The sequence below is a fragment of the Vipera berus genome (genome assembly GCF_964194415.1).
Source record: "Vipera berus genome assembly, chromosome: 7".
Taxonomy (NCBI): Eukaryota; Metazoa; Chordata; class Lepidosauria; order Squamata; family Viperidae; genus Vipera; species Vipera berus.
The window spans coordinates 46374061-46397249 of record NC_138209.1 but is presented as its reverse complement, the minus strand read 5'-3'; the positions used below and the strand labels follow the sequence as shown (position 1 = coordinate 46397249).

Genomic DNA, 23189 nt, shown 5'->3' with positions numbered 1-23189 from the left:
GATTAATTGGACAATGTGACCTGAACTGTCACAGAGGGGAGGGAAAAGTTTTACTCTTTTAATTATCTGTTTCCCGCCATATTCTCAGAGCTAGCTTCCTTTCTACCTTATTGGTTTGCTAATGGCTAATAAAGTTACATTAGCGAACACAATGTCTCTGGTGTTTTGCTTTGTTGGGCTTCTCAGCTGCAACTTACATTTCGTATGTTTACTGTGGTTGATGAAGAATAAAGACAACTAGAGTTTAGAAGTAACTAGGTGCTAGAAATATGACTTAGGATTTCAGAAAAGGATTTTATTGAATTGCTAAATATGTAAATAGTAATGCAAATACATAAATAGTAATGTGATATATTTAGAGCTGACAACTAGAAGCATAAACTCTAAGTTTTAATTTCTCAACAACCATCTTCTTTCTTGGAAAGCAGCATATATGTACTCAACATGCAGCTACACATGCCTTGCCAGATGAAAACCTTACTGCAACTATATAATAGCAAGATTATTTCTCTGTTGGAAAGTCTACTTTCATGAAAGAATAGTTTAAAGATCACTTGTTCTCACACAAAGTAAATCTATTTAAATTCTATATTTATGATCCAATGGTCTGTTTTGTTGCCTCATTATTTCTTCTTTGCCAAACAAGATTTTTATTTTTGAGATAATCGTATCTAAATATACCAGTAAGCATGCCAAAAGGAATTTATGGTGTTTAGATCACTGAAAATAAACTCCAATTATTTAGTTTTCCTACTTCAACTTCAACTTTATATTTTAATACATTGTACATCTGATAACACAGAATATAATCTTTAGTATGACTACTTAGTTTTTTGCAATTCCAAACTTTCCTGTAATTTTGTGTTGATATTTTGCAAGTGACTTTCTGCTCCTAAAATTCTTCGTGACTCCATCAGAAGTGCAGGAAGACTGGAAATGCCATACTATGGAACAGGAAGAGAAAAACAAGACATACTTTAAAAGCTTATAAAATACTATGCCTATGTTAGAAATTCCTAATGTTTGGACCTAGTTTATTACTTGCTTCTGAATTAACATTCCCTTGCCTACAATCCGTCTTTGCGTATGTTCCTTCTATCACCTTAATGCCCTATTTTATATATATATATATATATATATATATATATATATATATATATATACACACACACACACACACACACACACACACACACACATATACATATACATACACATACATACATACAGATAGATATAATTGATTTTTTAAAATTACAATCTTTAGAACTTAGTAAACATGTTGTTTGGGCTTACATATTTAACATTAACTTCTTCAATATAGATCTATTCAGTACTGTACACTCCACAATTTTTTTACTTGATCTTCCTTTTTTCCACATATTTTTTCCCTTTTCCCCTCATTGAACAATTACAATTCTTAGTACTATTGATGTATACAAAGTTAAATATAGTCATCTTCGTATTTTACTAATATTATAGAGATAACAATACCAATTCATAAATCAATATTCTGTTTTTCATGCTCTTATTAAAGTTTGATTTCCCATCAATATTTATAGTATCTTTATCAGATGATTTTCTCAATATTATGTTTACATAGCTAAACATTTTTCATATCAATCCTCTTTTTTTCAAATTTCCCATATCAAAAGGAAAAAAGAATGCTATTTTAATTCTAAATCATATCTTCCATTATAAAGACCTAGTTATATCTAAGGGTCATCCATTCTTTTAATCATATTCAAATAGGCATATTAATAATGCCTGCTGATAAATCAAATCTTCTGGTTTTTTTAAGTCTAACTGTCGCTTTCTTTCTTTGCCAAGTAGCTTTTCAGGCCAAGGCCATTAAATTGCCCAAAAGTTTTATTTCTATTTTTGTGCAAGCTGCTTGGCATAAGAAAGGCAACTTAGATAAGAGTATTTTTTTTGGGGGCGGGGGGGTTTGGAACTCTGCCCATCCACATTCCCTAGACATTTCCCCTGCCGGCTCTATGTTCTGTTTTCTCAAATCTTCCTTATCAGGTGTATTTTGGAGAAGGAAGTAAGGGATCTTTTATATTTTCATCGTTATAAGTAGGCCTCGCAGTATTTTATTTGTATATGGCAGTCCCTATTTCCCTTTTCCTATCTCCTCCATCACTAGATCCATTTCTTCTCCTTCATCTTATTTTGGTTTATTTGTTCATATTTTGTAGTCGTCTGGGAGCTGATATTTGTTTTTGTTTTTTGAGGCATCATTCCTAGAAATCCTCCAGTATCACCAGTCTCAGTAAGAGTGGAACAGGATTTCCTCTAGTTTTCTGGTCTTTAAATATAGCTTTTATAATCCAGTCCTAATAGCAATATTTTATAGTAATCCTTTGTCTCAAGTATCCTGAAAATTATCAGTCAGGCAAGGTTGTAATCCACAATGTTCCGAGTGTTCAAAATGTTCAACCTCCCTGCAGCCAGACGTATTCAAAAGTCAATTTTTTCTCTCTCCCACTAGCTCTCCCACTAATTCCTCAACAACCATTTTTAAGGAACCTAAAATAACATAAGACACTGCACTTAGAGATTTATACACCAGAAATAAAAAGTTACTGCACTCCATCTATGAAAACACTATTGTACTCGAATGAAATGAGATGAAGAATTTTACATTTATCTAAGACTAATAAAACTTAAAAGCTAACCACAAAAATAATCAATATGCCACTTACTTTTCCACATCAAATATGATTATATCAATACTATATATTCCCACAAGGATATTGTAAAACATATTATTATATAGAACAGATGGTTATATGAAAATAAAGGTTGCTTTGAGAGTCGTACTGCATGGATCTTACGAAGGAGTGCATAAATTTCAATACTGAATACTGAAATGTGTACCATTTACATTAAAAAGGGTTATTTTTTCGGATACAGGTAGTTCTTGAGTTATGATAGCAATGGGGATAGAAATTAATGTTGCTAAGTGATGCCCTTATAAAGGGCGACATCAATCCCAGTTGCTGTCATAGCCCCAGGGTGCATGGATCATTAAGCAGGAAGAAGTGGGAGTCCCAGGAAAGGGTGCCATAGGGTCAGGTGCTACTTGAGGCTATGGAGGAGATGTGAAGTGCAGATGGGCAAGGGGTGCTACTGAGTATGAGATCCCTTCTTTTTGGGAGAAAAATATAGGGGAGCAACCTAAGGGGGGTTACTTGTGACCTACCCTGCTAATCTCTCCATTGATTTTGCTTGTCAGAAGCCAGTAGGGAAAACTGCAAATGGCAATCTTGTGAGTGGCTCATTGCAACATCATAGTCATGAGTTGGCACCTGTGGGGTCACTGCAACATCCAGAACTAGGACAATTGTTAAGTCCATCTTTTTCAGTGCCACTGTAACTTTGTGAAAAAACTGACATAAGCTGAGTACTATATGTACTTGAAAATGATGCCAGGGATGGAGAATCATGGCATGATTACCTTTTTTCACTCAAATAAGTCTCTGTTGAAGCACATCCTAAATACCTGGAAAAATTGCATCTCCTAGGAACAATACAATTATCTGTATTTATGTTATCTGAAATATGCAAGGGTTAGTATTTAAAAGATAAGGAGCAGTAGCTATAGCTGTGATTCTTCCAGTGTGCTAAGCCATTAAATAGTTACTTACTACTAGTTTTTTTTGTGAGTTTTCCTTTTCATCCTTCATTTGCTGAAGACTCTTTAAATCTTTAATAAACTGAGCTGCATTCCTGAGACAGGATATTTTTTCTTGCAGTTTGCTGTATTCGTTCTTTAGTTTCTTCAGTTCTGGTTCCTTTCTAGCAAAAATAAATGTTTGAGCATTATGTTTTGTTAAGGTTTCCTTTTATTTTACAGAAAACTTTACATAACTGAAGGAGTAGAATGATAAGCTAAACTATCACAAAGAAATAGGGTAATCAGTATTTGATTCAGCCCTGATAAAAATAAGGGGGTACATCGACTTACTGCATCAATATAAAATCTAATTGCAAACCTGCTTTTTAAGTCAGGGTGAACAACTCTTTGGTAGCATTTTTTTTTCTTTCATTGGTTGAAGAACATAGGATACTCTTGGTGACACTAGAAGGGACAGGACAGATGTCCTGGGTGTTTTGCAGTGTGAGATACTCTATGTTAGTAGTGCAATTTCAGATAGTTGGGGTGTATGTGTGGAATTTAAATTAATCTCTCTGAGACCTACTATTCTTATGTTTGTGTTAATTTTTGAAAAGCAAAAATACTGCTTACAATGGAAAGGAATGAATCTTGCCAGATGAAAAACTATTTATACTGTTTGAAACCTATTTGGAGGAAGCACCCGGAATTTAAGTAATGCTCCACATTTAGTTTTGAAAAAATCTTTACCACATTCATAAAGGTGCAGCTTCAGTTCTCTGATGCATCTGATTTAATGCAGCATAGTTGTTATAGGACATCTGAAATAAATACCAGTCAGTTGGAGCTACTGAAATATGTGCTGGAGCAGGGAAAATGAACATATCACTGGATTGGCACAAAACAAGATTGTAGGTAGGATTCAGTGATAACCGTATCTAAAAACTTATGGTAATTGCAAAGTTATTAACATACCTAAATAGCTCTTCTTTAATTTCTATTAAACGTTTTCTTTTCTTATTTGTCTTTCTGACCATCTGAAATGCCAGAAAATATTAAATATGAAAATCCTTAATAGTTTTACCTTTTTAAAAATAAGTTTTGTTAATCTTTTTAAAATTACAATATTTATATCTTAGTAAACATGTTGTCTGGGTTCACATATTTAACATTATCTTCTTCAATATAAGTCTATTCAGTACTGCACAATCCAGTATTTTTTTTCTTTGATCTTCCTTTCTTCCCCATATTTTTCCCCTTTTCCCCTCATTAAACAATTACAAATCTCAGTGCTATTGATGTATACAAAATTGGATACAGACATCTTGATTGTATTTTACTAATATTATAGAGGTAACAATAATATCAAGTCATAAGTCAATATCCTGTTTTTCATGCTCTTGTTAAGGTTTGATTTCCCATCAATATTTAAAGTATCTTTGTCACTTACGATTTTCTCAATATTAATTACATTTATATAGCTAAACTTTTTTTATTCATGCCAATCCTCCTCTTATTTTCAAATTTCCCATATCAAAAGAAGGGGAAATAATGCTATTTTAATTCTAAATCATATCTTCCGTTATAAAAATCTAGTTATATCTAAGGGTCATCCGTTCTTTTAATCATATTCAAACCAGTATGTTAAACAGATAGTGCCCCCTCTGATAGATCTAATCCTGTTTTTTAAGTTTAACTTTCACTTTCTTTCTTTCTTTGCCAAGGAGCTTTCCAGGCCAAGGCAATTAAATCGCCCAAGAATTTTCTTTCCATTTTTGTGCAAGCTGCTTGGCATGAGAAAGACAGTTTAGGTAGAGTACTTTTGGGGAGGAATTCCGCCCATCCACGGCCTAGACATTTCCCCTGCCCACTCTATGTTCCATTTTCTTGAATCTTCTTCCTTGTCATCAGGTGCATTTTGAAGAAAGGAGTAAAGGGTCTTTTGTATTTTCATTGTTATAGGTAGGTCTTGAAGTATTTTGTCTATGGCAGTCCATATTTCCCTTTCCCTATTTCCTCCATCTCTAGGTCTATTTCTTCTGCTTCACCTTCTGATTTCTGTTTTATTTGTTCATACTTTGTACTCGTTGTCTGGGAGCTTTCCAGTTGTAGCTTCAGTTTGGAGATTTGGTCCTTTATATCATCTAGATTATTTTTAGTCTCGTAATGGTTTCTTTTTATGTCCTCTGTGCGTGCAAGAATTGTTTGATGAATTTGTTATAGCATAGAGTATTTCCTTCTGAAAGATTTGTTTTTTCTTGAGGTATCATTCCTAGAAATCCTCCAGTATCACCAGTCTCAGTAAGAGTGGAACAGGATTTCCTCTAGTTTTCTGGTCTTTATATATTGCCTTTATAATCCAGTCCTAATAGCAATATTTTATAGTAATCCTTTGTCTCAAGTATCCTGAAAATTATCAGTCAGGCAAGGTTGTAATCCACAATGTTCCGAGTGTTCAAAATGTTCAACCTCCCTGTGAGACCTATTCAAATTTTTCTTTCTCTCTCACTAGTTGGAGACTAAAGGTCCAAGCACAGTAGGTATTTATAGTCCAAGAAGGTCAGGGTGATAAATATGCCAAAATATTTTCCTTTATTGCCAGCTATTTTTCCTTAGGCTGAAATTCACCAAACAGCCAAGGACCTAGTTATAGTGCTGTACTCAGATCTACCACTAGATGTCATTCAAAGTCCATTTTCCACTCTTAAACAAAGGGTTGATTTCTTATATTTCACCTCAATATTTTTTTTCCAAAGAGAAAATCTTAACAATTTATCTCAGTTCTCAGATTTATCAAAACGCTAACTTTGTATTACTTTTCACTTCAGGATCGTATATTTCTGTCCCCCATAAAAAAATTTAAACACTGCTTCCGTTCACATCCGGAGGTTTTAAGCTTCTTGGGAGCCTTTCCCAGGAAATTCAAGTTGTAAAATAGTAAAGAAAGGATCAGTATTCTCACCCAGTCCAAACATGCTATTTACGGTGTGCTTTAATTAAAGCTTTTGTTCTTCCGTTGTCAGCAGCTAATGGCCGGCTGCAAAGATGTGGCTGGTCTTTCCCCTGCCAGTTTAGAGGACTTTCCTTGGATTGAATGGAGAAACCACCATCTCTCCATGATTGACAAAGCACCCCTCCTTCAACGCCTCTTCAGGGTGACTTTAGGCCCTTTTCAGGGCCCCCAGCAGGGAAAATCGGGTGCAGAAGGCACAGCTCTGTCTTCCTGCGTCCCATCTCACCCCGACACAAAACCGGAAGTGCCTTAATAGTTTTACCTTTTGATAATGCATATCATCGCTGCTATTACTTCTTTAAAATACAGGTAGTCTTGACTTACAACTAGTTGCTTAGCCACCATTAGAAATTCCAACAGATCTATTTAAGGGTATTTATGATGCAAATTCAAAGTTCCGATGCTTCCTTGCAGACTCATGTGACTGCACTTCAGGAGCTCAGCAACCAGCCCATATTTACAGCCATTTTCAGCACTCCCGGTCAAGTGATCATGTTTTACAACAATTTTGCCAAAAACTACATTTATTTTTAGTTTTCAGTAAAACTGTACCCATAGTAAACCACTGGTTCACTTAATGCCTATGCTGTTTGCTTAATGACAGCAGTGATTTGGTTAATGACAACAGCAAAAACGTTTCTAAACATGAGTCAGTCACGTTTTACGATTGTGATGAGCAGGATCCATTACAGTCGTATCTCAGGACTACCTATATAGACATATTGCTTATTAAAAATTTAATCCAAGTTAGAATCTTGTGAAGAAGCAGGAAGTATTTAGAACATAATTTCAATACGGTACTCTTCCTTGATCAACTTAATCAACTGTAGATATCCTTACCACTGAAAATCCCTTCAACTATAATTTAATTACTTATGAAATGGGGATATTTATTTCAAATATTTATATATTGTCTAATAATAAAGAAAAATAATATTACAACCTACATGTGCATAATTCTAAATATAATAAAAATATACCACACTGTGCTTAACATCATATAAAGCCAAAGTCATAGATAACAATTCATCAACTTTATTAAAATCACTAACAGTAGCATTCCTTAAAATATTCACATTGAAGCTGATTACTAAGGATTATTGGTAAAACTAAGTGAGTTTTCATAGGCAGAGTATTTCAAAATCTAAGTGTGACCACTGAGTGAAAAATATCCCTTTCTGGAATCAACAGAATTTTATAAAATGTGAGTACAGGTAGTCCTCATCCTACAAGAAGTCATTTATTGACTCTTCGAAGTTACAACGGCACTGAAAAAAGTGACATGACTGTTTTTCACACACATCACCATGATCACGTGATCAAAATTCGATGCTTGGTAATTGACTCATATTTATAATGGTTGCAATGTCCTGGGGTCATGTGATCACTTTTGTGACCTTCTGATAAGCAACGTCAATGGGGAAGCCAGATTCACTTAACAATTGTTGTTAACAATTGCAGTGATTCACTTAACAACTGTGGCAAGAAAGGTCATAAAATGGGGCAAAACTCCCTTAACAAATGTTTCATTTAGCAACAGAAATTTTGGACTCAATTGTGGTCATAAGTTGAGGACTACCTGTTTACACATATAGAACTGAGCAAATTAGTATGCATAAAACCTTCAATTTGTATTAAAGTCACAGATAGAATATATTTAGTCTAGCTCCTAATCTGAATTAATGAAATTTCATATTATTACAACCTATTCCTTTAAATATTATCCACTAAAAGCTAGTTTTAATCTATAGGAAGAAAATCTAAACAGTTTAAAAGATACACTGGCCAGTTTACCTTTGTTTGTTTCAATTTTGTATTTTTCAGTTTCTCAGCATCTGCAGACTAATTAAAATATTCACAAATTAACAATATGGCATAACTTCTTGGTAAATAATTACAATACCTAAGATTGAAATTAGTAAAATTCATATTTTCTAATAACCAGAATCTAAGGTTATTTAATTCAAGAAATAATAATTTTAAATGTTTTTGGATTTTTACATATACATATCTAATTTTATCCTTTTTCAGATTCTAATGCATAGGAGCAGAAGACAGTATGGGTAATTAAGAGAATTGTTACACATAAAAAGAAAAACACTGCAACTGACTTTTTTCATTACCTAGTTTTTCTCCTTCCTGGATGCTTTCCAAATTTTCAGTTTGTTATTCTAACATACACAGTGTTATATCATGGACTGTTCCAATGACCAATGACCTGTTGTATAAAATTCCCAAGCACTCTACTTGTTCCCCCTCCCAGATACATTTAATTATCATTCCTTTTCTACTAAAGGGTCTGTAGGTTATTTTGGTGATTCGTCTTTAATTACCGCCCCTTTAATGCTTGCAAAATATAGAATTTTCCTCAGTCAAAAACTGTACGTACAATGTCAGTGAGTTCATCTTTGAGCCTGGTATGAAATTTATCAATTACTTTTTTATGCTTCTCCTGTTCCACTTCTTTTCTGAAACAATATATACAATATATATCATGATAAATCTATGCTTAAAGGAACACATTAAACTAATTTGTGCATGCAGTGGTGCAAATTCTTGTCACTGAATTTTATCCTACTAATGGTTGATACTTAGACAGCAATGCCAAATACCTAACATTTTCCTGTTAAAAAATATTATAACTTATAATGCTGAAAAGTTTTAAATTATCATTCTTGGGTTCGTACTTTTGCTGCTAGTCAACGTGTTTCCTACAATAATTCTGATATCACGTAACTCCTGCTGCCTTTTGGTGTTTTTTTTTCAAATTTCCCAGCTTTCATGCAGTCCTGATATTCTTTGACAGTCTCCTATCAAAGTAGTGATGAGGCCCAAGCCTGCTTAAACCCTCTTCAGCATCCAGAGTAATGATGATAAAAATATTATTTTAAATATAACAATTTGCTATGACATATTTTTTCAGAAAAAAACCCTATTATTTAAAGTAGTACTTTTATTATGTTTTTACAATATCTCCAAACAGCACAACAGCACTGATTCCAATTTAGAAAAGCGAAAAAGCAGATTGAATTATAAGGGACATTTAACACCATAGCAGTTTCCAGTCATAAGGAAATTCTCAATCAAAAAAACAAAGATGCTTACTTGAATTCTGCTGTTATCTTTTCGAGCTCCTTCAAAACAACTTTTTCGTTGGTAACATGTCTGGTAACTTTTGTTGGCTGCTTTGGAACTTTTTTTGAAACTAAATGAAGTGAAAAATAGATTATTAATACATTTGGTTATTATGGGTCCAAACTTATCTAAGCTTCCCAAAGATACACAATTTAAATGGATGTATAAAAGGTAAAGGTTCCCCTGCACATGTGTGCTAGTCATTTCCAACTCTAGGGGCCGGTGCTCATCTCCATTTCAAAGCCGAAGCTTGTCTGAGGACGTCTCCGTGGTCATGTGGCCGGCATGACTAGACACCAAAGGCGCACGGAACGCTGTTACCTTCCCACCGTAGTGGTCCCTATTTTTCTACTTGCATTTTTACATGCTTTAGAACTGCTAGGTTGGCAGAAGCTGGGATGAGTAACAGGCGCTCACTCTGTTACGCAGCACTCGGGATTCGACCCGCCAAACTGCTGACCTTCTGATCGACAAGCTCAGCGTCCTAACCCACTGAACCACCGGGTCCCTAAACTGATGTATATGAAATGCTAAGTCCTAAAGTTTTACTCAGTTAGTATAAAAATCAAGATCAACAGGTCTGATACTACACACAGAAGTGAAAAATCATTCTAGAGCCCAGAAGAGAGGAAAAACGATTTACCTGGACAATGTGTCTCCATTTCTGGTAAAACATTCTTATTTACATGGGATTGAGCCTTTTTCTTGGGTATCTGTTAGGTCAAATTTAACATATTAGTTGTTAGCAACTTACGTTATTTCATTTGGCAGGCACAGCTTTGTCAAACTTAGTCAAACTATAAACTTTGTCTAGATCAGACATGTCAAACACAAGGCCCGGGGGCCGGATGCGGCCCGCAAAGTGGTTTCATGCGGCCCGCGAAGCCATCCTGGAAACAGTGAGGGAACGGCCCCCACTGCCTTGGCCCTGGCCCAGAGACCCTCCTTCTGCCAGAAACCCTCATCTGTCCCACTCCTGCCCAGGCCCCCCATAGGCACCCTTGATGCCAACGATGTAGAGCTGGCCACGCCCACCCAGTAGGCCATACGCATTCTAGCCATGCCCACCCAATAGGCCACGCCCACCCGGCCCCCTGAGGGCAACCACAATGCTGATGCGGCCCTCAGTGAAATTGAGTTTGACACCCCTGGTCTAGATGTACACTGCTTAAAATTTTAGTTAATTGTCATAACAATTAAATACAAGGAATACACTATCAGACTACACATATGTACTTCTTTGTAACAACACCCCATTAACTTTGAATACTCTATAGCTGCACAGCAGCAAAAATAAATTTTAAAAAATATTTTTACAACTAGTGGCCACTTTTAATAATATGGTTTTTAATAATCACTGAAGTATGTGCTAATTGTTTCATTTTTATAAGAGTTTTATAACTGATATGGGACAGTGCATTTTTACAAAAAACATTTAAATATATAGTGATCAGCAAAACATTAAAACCAATTAAATACGGCCTCTCCTAGAAAGTAGAAAGGTTTCTAAGAAATTATTTTTTATAAAGGTAATTATTAGGAATTACTATGCTGAAATAAAGGTAAAGAGATATTAATAAAATACTATTAAAGGATTCTTTAAGAATCTTTGTCTATTTTTTAATCAATGTGATTTCCTATACCAATTACCTGCTAGCAAATACTAATTGTTTAATTTCCTAGGATATATAAAATATTGCAAGACCCATTTTTTTCATATTAGCTGCCAAGTTAAAAAAACATGCAGGAAAACTAAATTGTATGTTTTTTAATTAATGGTATTTAAAGTAGAATTTGTAATTTTGCCAAAATCTATTATTTAATTTTATATCTTACATTCTAAGTATTTCTTAATGATCATACAATTTGAAGATTCCTGCAATGTATGTAAATTTTGCTCACCTGTGTTGAAAATTATTTAGGAATTATTTTAATCATTTTTATATATTCACTAATTTCTACTAGTATAAGAAAAACTCTTTAAGTTATATGAAATGTATATAAAATATGCAGAAAATCATGTAGAATAAGAAATGGATTATATAACAGAACTACTGCTTATAATTTATTATAATTAAAACTGAATCTCTTTAAGTAGCTATCTTTGTTGAGCATATAAACATAAGTAACCTATACAATAGTATCCTAATTATATTACTAACAACACCTGTACAATAGACACTGTAACAGGGTCTAGAAGTATTTAGATTCATAATTAAAAACCTATGGCTTTCAGCTCATAAAAACTATTTTATCATTCATGGATTCAGGAAAATATGAGACTATTCAGATTAGCACTATCAGGACACGTAAACATTAAAAACAGAAATAGGCTGTAACACATGGTGACTGCAAGGAAATGGTACATAATACCACATACAGTCAACAAATGACATGATAGATAATATTTCACTGCAGGGAATCTATCAGATTTCGAGCATAAAAAACAGTATGTTTTAAAAAACAATTACAAAAATAACAAATTACCGTATATACTTGAGTATAAGCCGAATTTTTCAGCCCACTTTTTGGGCTGAAAAAATCCACTTCAGCTTATACTCCAGTGAACAAAAAAAAAGAACTGTCCCTTCGTTCGGGCCAGGCTGCTGAGAGAAGGGAGCGGCAGAGCCTTGCAGAGCTGGCGGCAGTCCAGCGTTGTTTCTCCCCCTCGTGCGTGCGTTTGTGTGTCAGACCCACGGGAATGGCTGGTAGGGAAGCGGCATTCCGGCATTCCCCCCCTTCCTGTGTGTCGAGCCCACGGGGCTTGACACACAGAGAAACGCAAATGCCGGACTGCCGCCACCTTTACTAGCCATTCCTGCGGGTCTGACACACACACACACACACACACACGAGGGGGAGAAACAACGCTGGACTGCCGCCACCTCTGCCAGCCCTGCAAGCCTCTGCCGGGGCGGAGGGCGACGGCGGCCGCGGCGACCGGAGAAGGGAGCCGGAGGACTCGCAGCAGTCCTTAAGGCGTTGGTTGTTATGACTGGGCGAGAAGCGCGCGCGCTGGAAGGGGCTGGTTGGAGGGCGCTGCCTCGGCGCCTCGCATTCCTTTGTTCTGCGGAGGGGGCGGGGGGGAATAAAGGCGGCAGGCAGCGCTCCAGTGAGGGGGAGGGGGAGAAGAGGAGAACATAAGCCCTGCTGGCTCGGGCAGGAGTAAATAAAGCTGGATAACAGTTGTTTTGTACGGACGGAGCGAGAGCAGAACAAGCTGGCCGGAGGGAGGGATGCGTCTCCAGTCACGTAGCGTGTGTACTCGCGCTGTTCAACGCGGGGAATGAAAGGCGGGAGAGAGGGTGGGCGGAGAGCTCCTCCCTGCTTCCCTCTCCCGGCTCCTTTTTGCCTTGCAAAATGGAACTGGGTTAAGCCAGCCGAGAGCACGCGCTTTCCCCCTCCCCAGCCGGCCTGAGGGACCCCTGCCCCCTTTGTGCCTTTTGCCTTGCCGGAATGTCGCCAAGGCACTCGGCCGACTTGCCCTGCAGTCTGCGTCTCCTTGGAAGTCCAATACCTCTGGAAATCTCCACGTTGGAGAAGCGGCAGAGGCTTGCAGGGCTGGCAGAGGTGGCGGCAGTCCAGCGTTGTTTCTCCCCCTCGTGCGTGTGTGTGTGTGTGTGTGTGTGTCAGACCCGCAGGAATGGCTAGTAAAGGTGGCGGCAGTCCGGCATTTGCGTTTTTCTGTGTGTCAAGCCCCGTGGGCTCGACACACAGGAAGGGGGGGAATGCCGGAATGCCGCTTCCCTACCAGCCATTCCCGTGGGTCTGACACACACACACACGCACGAGGGGGAGAAACAACGCCGGACTGCCGCCACCTCTACCAGCCGTTCCCGCAGGTCTCACACACACACACACACACGCACGAGGAGGGAAACAACGCTTGACTGCCGCCTCCCTAGCAGACCTTCCCTGCGGGATGTGCTGCCAGGAAGCCTGGCAGCCTGATGAGCGGACCCTGTGAACCGTGGCCGAGCCAGCTCCGGGATGCTGCCAGAGTCAACGAGCGGCTCGTCGTGGCACAGAATATAGATATGTTGCTAAGAAGGGGCCAAGCTTATACTTATACTCGGCTTATACTCGAGTCAATAACTTTTTCCAGTTTTTTTGGGGTAAAATTAGGGGTCTCGGCTTATATCCGAGTCGGCTTATACTCATGTATATACGGTATAAGAAATTTCAACTTAAAAATGATTACCGGTAAATTGGTTTTGCTTGTAGTTTTGAGTCATGTAATTTTAAATTTTATCGAAGTATATATACAACTGAGATTGAAAATAAATGTAATTATATGTTTCAAAACATCTGCCTATAACAGATTGTATTTTACTCCCAATAAAAAGGAAAAAGTATTATCTAAACCAGACATGTCAAACTCGCGACGTCACGTGACATCGTGAGAGGTATCGGGACTGTTTTGCCATTGCCAGCAATGGGATGGGCACGCTTCTGGATGACACCCCTGATCTAAACCTTTTACTTACCACGTTCTTTATTGAAGCTTCTTCTGTATCTTCAGTTCTCATTGTTTTCAGAATGTGAGGTTTTCTGGTAAACATAAAAATACTACAGTATATTTTATCATGGAATTTTAAACACTGGAATGGAAACTTGTTAGAATCCTTTTCTGCAGCATTATATTGACTTAATAATTTCACTGATGGGCCAAAGAGATCTGTATGTTATTCCAGATAAAGATTTACAGTTAAAAATAACAAGAAGTAAGCAACATAATTAGTAGTGATAAAATGTGGAAATTCAATGGTACATATATCATACTGAAAAAAAAAGAAAATATGGTCACAAATGTGCATTCATCAGGGATTAAATTTAGTTATACTCAACAAACAAATATAGAAGTACATTATTAATTGTAAGGGTTGGATTACATAGCAATTAGACTCAAATGGACAGATAGAACATACCATATTTTTCGGACCATAAGATGCACTTTTCCCCTCCCAAAAGTGGGTGGAAAAACGAGGTGCGTCTTATGGTCCGAAGGTAAGCGAAAGTCACACCTACCATCTGGCAACCTAGTAGTAGGCCACAGCTTGGGAGCTGGGGACCTCTGCACTAGTACCGTTTTTTCCGGCGTATAAGACGACCCCCTACTTTTCCTGTTAAATTACCGTCTTTTTCGGACCATAAGACGTACCTGACCATAAGACGCACCCAGTTTTTAGAGCAGGAAAACAAGAAAAAAAATATTCTGAACTAAATAGTACCGGTATACTAAAACAGGGCTTTTCAACCTTTTCATCCATTGTACCACTTTTAGGACAAGGCAATGTCCGAGTACCACCAGTCGCCCAGCAAGGGGTCAAAAACTTGACACCCCCCCAAAAAGGAAAAAAATGATAAAGTACAGGTAGTCCTTGGCTTACAATGATTCACTTAGTGACTGTTCAAAGTTACGATGGCACTGAAAAAAGTGACTTATGACCATTTTTCACACTTATGACCATTGCAGCATCCCTAGGGTCATGTGATTTACATTCGGATGCTTGGCAATTGATTCATATTTATGATGGTCACATTGTTCCAGGGTCATGGGATCGCCTTTTGCAACCTTCTGACAAGCTGTTAGTGGGGAAACCAGATTCACTTAACAATCATGTTACTAATTTAATTTCTCTCTCTCCTTCTTTCTCTCCCCCTCCCTCTTTCTTTCTCCTCTCTCCTTCTTTCTCTCCCTATTTTTCTCTCTCCCTCTATTTCCCTCCCTCTTTCTTTCTCCTTGTCTCTCTCTCCCTTTCTCTCCCTCTATTTTTCTCTTTCCCTCTATTTCTCCCTCTCCCTCTATTTCCCTCCCTTTCTTTCTCCTTCTCTCTCTCTCCCTCTTTCTCTCCCTATTTTTCTCTTTCCCTTTCTCCCTTTCTCTCTCTCCCTCTATTTCCTTCCCTCTTTCTCCTTGTCTCTCTCTCCCTTTCTCTTTCTTTCTCTCCCTCTTTCCCTCTCCCTTTCTCTCTCTCCATTTCCCTCCCTTTCTTCCTCCTGTCTCCCTTTCTCTCCCTCTATTTTTCTTTCCCTCTATTTCTCCCTCTCTCCCTTTATTTCCCTCCCTTTTTCTCCGTCTCTCTCCTTTTCTCCCTCTCCCTTTCTCTCTCTCCCTCTATTTCTCTCCCTTTCTTTCTCCTTCTCTCTCTTTCTCTCCCTCCCTTTCTCCTTCTCTCTCTCCCTCTCTCTCTATTTCTCTCCCTCCCTCCCCCTCCCATTGTCCATTGCTTCTTTCCTTCCTTCCCTCCCTGTTTGTCCTTCCCTCTCCACGTTAGAGCAGTACCTGCGGAGGCGGCCCTGCGGCCCGGTTTTCTCTTGCAGAAAGCAAGCTGAAATGGAGGAAGGGAGATTTCCAGGAACACGAATCGGCCGATCTCATGCTCCTGCAATCTCCCTCCCTCGGTTTCAGCTTCCCTTGCTACAAGAGAAAGCAGGCTGAAATGAGGGAGATTGCAGCAGCACGAGATCAACCGATTCGCATTCCTGGCAATCTCCCTCACTCCGTTTCAGCCTGCTTTCTCTTGTAGCAAGGGAAGCTGAAACCGAGGGAGGGAGATTGCAGGAGCGTGAGATCGGCATTTCTCAGCACGTGCCGATTCGCGCTCCTGGCAATCTCCCTTGCTTTCCACTTGCGGAGGTTGGGGCTGGCCATACGGATCAGCTTCGGACCATAAGACGCACCCTCGTTTTCCCCCCTACTTTTGGGGGAAAAAAGTGCGTCTTATGGTCTGAAAAATACGGGTATAGGGCTTGGGCTATACTCACCGTATAAGACTACCCGTATTTTCTGGCGTATAAGATGACTGGGCGTATAAGATGACACCTGACTTTTGAGAAGATTTTCATGGGTTAAAAAGTCATCTTATACGCCGGAAAATACGGTATATAAAAATAAGACCAAACTCCTCTTCCTCCTAGCACTGATGTTACCTAGTTTGGTAATGAAAAGTCTGCAAGAAAACCACCAAGCTCAGAGAGCACCAATAACTTTGGGGAGCTAATGTCATATAAAAATGTACAAATACACATAAAAAAGAATATAAAAGGACAACCCAGATTAAAAAAATTCAGAACTATCAGAACAACTATGTCTCAGCTCTAACTAACCATCTGACTCCCATGCCCAGGAACAAATCCAAGTCTTCAAGGTGTTACAAAATGCTGGCATGCAGAGTCCAAAATCTTCTGACTTTTGTGAGAAAATCAAGTCCTCACGAAGTTAGCCAGAAATGCCATCTTTGGGACTCTATTGTAAGAACTAAATATTTGGTAGTGATGATACAGAGGAAGTACAAAAGGTGAAGCAAGACTTTAGTGCCTTCACAATTGTAATTTAAGAAAAGTTATGCTAATGAGAGATGTGCAAGTCATTACAAAACTTGGATCCTGTCCTACTCGAAAAGTACAAATGTTTTAAAGAAAAAGCAGTAGATTTGGAACATACAGAGAAGAAACGATTATAAAGAAAACATGTTGCTAAGAAGTCTTATCTATTTAGAGACCAAACTCAAAGCCGATTCAAAAGCACCAAAAATAAAGAATATAACTGATTCTTTAATTGATATTTGTACTTTACTAGGAATTTTAGAATGAAGTATTGGATGTGCTCAAAACATACCTTCTCTATTTGGATGACATAGCTTCAATGAAGTTATATAAATGGTTAATAGCTGGATTAAGTTGGACACACTAATAAATTCATATACACATAGAAAATCAGTCTAGAAAAAATAAACTTATTTTTGGAATACCTTTTCTTTGCATTTTTCTTTGGGGACACTGGACCAGAGAAATTGCTGGTAGACTCATTCAGTGTTGAATATTGATCGTTTCCATTATCAGCCTTTTCTTCCTCCTCATACACAGACAGAGCAGTGCTATGTAAAGGATGATCTACAATGAAAAAGTACTAATTAACTATAACAATTTAAAAGAACCTACGTGTCTTATCACGGAAAATCTCAAAACAATAGTTTCTGTGTGAAGTGCACGAAGCAGTTTCACTCAAGAGGAAGATATTAGAAAGAGGGGGAAAAACACCAAGATGCAATAAGCCTTGTATAAAAGTGTTTGGTAACTTATTTTCTAGGGTTCTAACCTAGTTTGGTTCACTAGACATTGAGCAAATAGCAATGCCTGGTCATATGAAAGTGAGAATAGAATTTTTAGCCCTCAGTGTAATATACCTGGCATAGCTGTCAGGATTCAAGAGTAGGCATTAGGACAAATTAATGGAAGAAAATGTTTATGCTGATGAGATGTAAAAGCAAAAAATAATAATTCAGAGAGCAGATGGCTATCCACTGTGCCAATCAGAAAGCAGACAATTCTAATAACTATGTATGAACATCTTTAAAATGTTACAGACAATAACTAACCATATAAGTCATTAGTTTCCTCTGTTTTTCCGGTTCCAGGAATTTTCAAAATACTTGAGACATCAAGCTCCTCAGATGAAAACAGTTTACCATGAGAGTCTGGCTTGGCTTGACACCCCTGCAAAGAAACAGATTATTTATTCAGTTTATGTGCTACCCATTTCACCTGCAGGTAACTTTAGGCAATTATTCAAAAAGTGATAAAACATTAAAGCATCAAACCAATAAATAGTAATATTAAATTAGCTTAACATTCACAAAGATGGGGAGAGGGAGCAGGATGCATGGGGGGGTGTCTTCTCATGGTCTGTTAACCACCTCAAGAATTATATGCCCCCATTGGGCTTCCATGCCAGTTAGCACAGCCAAGTCTTCAGATACTTTTGGAAGGCCAAAAGGGTGGCTATAGATCTCATCTCAGAGGTCATGATGTTATAAAGGCTAGGAACCACAGCAGAAAATGCTTTTTTCTTGGACCCAGCCAGCCAGATTTCCTTGACTGATAGCATTCCCTTTCTACTGGGTAAGTGGGGTGGGCAATCCCATTGGTGTTAAGATGGTTCTTTAGGCAACCTGAATCCATGCCATGGAAGGCTTTAAAGTGATAACCAACATCTTGAATTGTACCTAGAAGCAAACTGGCAACTGGTGATACAGGTCACCTTAGCGGCCCCAAGACTGCATTCTGTGCCAGCTGTAATTTCCAAATACTCTTCAAGTAGAGTAGTAGACCTATGTACAGCATGTTGCAATAGTCCAAGTGTTAGGTGACCAGGGCTTGAGTGACTGAATGCAGGGACTTCCAAAGCAGAAAAGGACCAGCTGCCACACAATCCAAAGTTGCACAAAGGGTCTCAAAGCCACGACTGTCACCTGCTCTTTGAGCAGGAATTGCAAATCTAGGAGAACCCCCAAGTTGCACACTGGGTCTATCTGAGGTAATATAACTCCATCCAGAACGAAAGATGTTAAAAAGTCCTGAATTTAGCATAGCAATGTTAAAAAACACGTTGTCCAAGCTCTTCAGAAAGTTAAATATTTAAGATAAGTAATAAGTTCAAATTAAATTAAGAAAACGTTAGCAGGGGCCATATGTAGTACTACCATCTAGAGCTTTGCACACAACACCTATTAATATTTTAGAGCTGCTGCATCTATTCCTGAAACCATGAAGTTGTTTTTTTATTTTCTTTAATATATTTTGTAGTTGTGTAAGTTCTACTTGTTTAATATAATCCCTAATAAAATTATTGGAAATTATTTAAAAAAAACCATGGAGTGGTTTTCTATAGCTGCTGTATAATTCCAGAGAAACATGTAATTGCATTAATGTTCACATGCAAACAATTTGAAGACAAAGTACTAAGTAGTGAACAGCCCTACTTCAACTACATCACAAAAATTGATGATCTAATTTTTTATGTTTAGAAAGTCATTGCAAAACTAAATGGCTCAAGAATTAAATAAATTTATAGAATTCCTACACCCGAATCAACTCAAGGTTTCTACATTAAAAAGAAGGGGTAAATACCTACGCACTTTAAAACAAAATGCCACTTACTGCCAGTTTCTTTTTGAAAACTTTTGTTGCTTTTCTCTTTGACATCTTGTTACTAGAGAAACAAACAAAAGAGGAAAACAATCTTAGATGGAATCAATCCCCTTTTCTTCTTTTGTATTCCAGGCATTAACCTTGTCCAAAAACTAGCTCCCAAATTAACTTGGCTATGTCCATAGTAACCTCTAATTTAAGCCTGACCAAGCAAAAAGCCAGGTCAGGTGCCTGATTCTTCCCTACTCCCACACTCAAATCCTAATGGAAAAGGAGGAAGAAGCACGCACTCCCAAGACACCAACCCAGCTAATTTTCACCCAAACTTCAAAGGCGTGGGGTGGGCTCCGTTAAAGTAGGGTTTTTGCTTTGAACTGACCCACTCTCTCCTTGAACGGAGAAAGGCAAGTGCAAGAAAGCCCCACCCGAGAAGCCTAAAGGAGATTTCTTCCCCTACCACCCTGAAAAGAGCCAATTTGATTTAGTGGTTAAGGTGCTGGCCTAGAAAGCAAGAGACTAGGTTCTAGTCCAGCCCTAGGCACGAAAAAAAACCGCTGGGTGACTTTGGGCCAGTCACTCTCTTTCCGCTAATTCACCTCACAGGGTTGTTGTGGAGAAAATAGGAGGGAGTAGCATTAGGTATGGTCACAGCCTTGCATTACTTATAAAGGCGGACTAAAATCAAATAAATAAAAAGCAGGCATGGCCACTCGCCTCCGTCCCCCAACTACCACTGCTTCCTCTGTGGGGAGAGGGACGGTTCCTAAATTTGATGTTTTTTTATATATATATAGATAAATCCTTACACAGGCCGGAGCTTCTCAACGCCGAAATGCTACTGCCGCAGTCGGGAGGCCTCCCGCCCTTCCCCCACCTGTGCCTCGCGCACTCCTTCCCAAGGTTCAGAAGCGCGCCGCCTCGTGAGGGAGGGAGGAATAAAACGTGAAGGCGGGGGGGGGGGAGAAGACGGGCAGGCTTAACTTCCTGACTACAAACTGGGTTTTTTTTCGCGCCGAAACTCAAAACTTACTGCCAGCACGTCCCATTGCGTATTCGAAAGCGGGGGAGAGGAAAAATTGAGCTTAGCATCAGTAAACCTGTTCGTTATGACATCTGTAAGTTACTTCTCACTATTCTATATAAAATTTCAGTTCGCAAAAAGGGGCGAAAGAATATTAATAAGTTTTTTTTTCTGAAGGGACACCCCCTTTTTCTTTAGTAGATAGTTTAGTCCATTGTCTGTGAGTTAAATTTTTGAAGTGTAAATCTGTTACCACGCGTAGCTGCGAGAATAAAGGAAGAGCGCCATCTAAAGGCCAGAAGATAGACAATACGGGTATTACGAAGAAATTGTCCTGTAATTTTTACCTGCTTTTGTCTGGAAACTGATACATTGTACTGTAGCTGCTAGCGGCTTTGGAGACTGGCAAGGAGAGGGAGGCATGTCAAGGGGTGGCATGGAGGAGAACAGTCGAAATTTGTAGTTCTTCCGCGAAAGCATTTTTTCCATATTCAAGAAAAACCTAGAAATATATTGCAAACAATTACAGATATATTCTGATTTTGCTTAAGTATTTAATTAAAAAACATATCCCCATGGTGCCTCATTTCAAATTTTAGACAACATCTGTAATGAAAAAGACACGAGAACATCTGAATTCTTCTAGTATTTATTTTTGTTCTATCAACACAAAAAGAAAATACGTTATTCAAAGTAAATCACTTGGTATGGTAATTTCTCTCCTCTTTTCCATGCAATTATATTTAGAAGTTTACAGAACCTGTTTGAAAAATCTAAATATTCATCTGTTTTCACTAGATTCATGCATCCCGTTAAACCATAATCTATTATTTGTTTCTTTCTGGTTTAGTGTTTTGTTTGAATCCACCCATTTTATTTATAGTACATGGTTTATAGTCTAGCACAGTATGTGAATCTAGTGATCGTGGCTTATTCAACAAATCCATGCTTGATTCTGCTCCTAAGTTGCTCACGTATCTTACCCTGAAGGATGATATTCAAAATGCAAAAAGGCCAATTGTATTAATTGTATTAATACCTTAGGGAGCACCTGCGGCCGGCATCAACTTCCCTCCGCCCAGTACGCTCCCACAGAGAGGGTGCCACCGGTCAAAGAATGCCGACTGGTGGCCCCCAGGGGGAGGGCGTTCTCTGTGGGCGCCCCGGATTTATGGAACCATCTTCCGGTTGAGCTCCGGATGGCGCCCGACCTTCGCTCCTTCCAGTGCGATCTAAAGACTTATTTGTTCGAATAAGCTGGCCTGGCCTGATGGGATGGGGTCGGGTTTTATTACTGTTCAATGTATTTTAACCTATTGTTATAGTTCTTGGGCACCTTGTTTAATCTCTTTTAATTTTTGTATTTTTGTCTTTTAACATGTATTGCCCTGTTCACCGCCCTGAGTCCTTCGGGAGAAGGGCGGTATACAAATAAAATTATTATTATTATTATTATTATTATTATTATTATTATTATTATTATTATTATTATTATTATTATTATTATTATTATTATTATTTCAGTATAGGAAGTTTTTTACAGGATATTCTCACCAACCCTTCCCACCTGCAGAGGTATTTCCTATCAAATGTATTGCATTTCCTATTGCAATTGTTTTGTAGTACAGGCGTCTCCAATTCCAAGTCCATGAATTAGTACCAGGCTGCGGCATGCCAGCAACTGGTCCGCACAACAAGCCAAGACCCATCCGCAGGATGCAGGCAGCACACGAAACCATGCACCCTACGGTCCATGGAAAAACCTCTCTCCACAGAACCAGCCCCTTGTTCCCCAAAGGTTGGGGACCTCTGTTGCAGTATGAACAATTATGATGAAGAAGGATTATAGAGAAGATATACAATACAAAAATATATGCAATTCCCAAACAACCATCTACATTTTCAGGCTGCCATAATTGCAATGTGGCCAATTTAGAAATTGATCAGGAGGCCATAAGACTTCTCCAGCATTTGTAATCACTTCAAATCAGATACAAAACTAGAGATTTAAAATATATAAACTATTTAGGCTCAAATGTCAATGGGCAATTGTGGGGCATATTTGATAAATTCAAAAAGCTATAGAAAATCCTGTACTATTTATGTATTCTACTGCATATTCACCTTTCTCACCTCTAGTTTGGCACCTTTTATATGTATGGACTCCCAGTTCCCAGAAATCCCCAGCTAAAGTTGGAGACCTCACATCTGAAAGCTGTCAATATTGAGGAATGCTGTTCTGCTGGACAATTCTATAAGAAAAAGACTCTTAGTTATTCTGTATTCTTATTAATGGAAGACTCTACTGTTAGATCGTGAGTTCTGGACCGCATGGCCACTCAGGACAACAGGGTTCACATAGCACACTTTATTGATTCAGCACAGACTGGGAGAACAAGGGCAACTACCCTTTTATATACCTAGCCAGGTATACATTGCACCAATCCCAATATCCGGATTTTCCG

At 38.3% G+C, this 23189-nt stretch overlaps 1 protein-coding gene across 1 annotated transcript; it reads right to left on the bottom strand.

Moving 5' to 3' along the window:
- Positions 1-219: 219 nt before the first annotated feature.
- On the bottom strand, positions 220-20587 carry CENPU (centromere protein U). Its single transcript, XM_081333171.1, has 12 exons — positions 20510-20587; positions 19713-19764; positions 18152-18269; positions 17525-17666; positions 14258-14321; positions 10414-10483; positions 9741-9840; positions 9025-9103; positions 8430-8477; positions 4598-4659; positions 3654-3804; positions 220-944 (listed from the first exon to the last, which is right to left on the bottom strand). Exons 2-12 carry the CDS (start codon positions 19755-19757, stop codon positions 822-824), a joined length of 1002 nt encoding a protein of 333 aa, XP_081189297.1. The 5' UTR covers positions 19758-19764; positions 20510-20587; the 3' UTR covers positions 220-821.
- Between the last annotated feature and the right edge of the window lie 2602 nt (positions 20588-23189).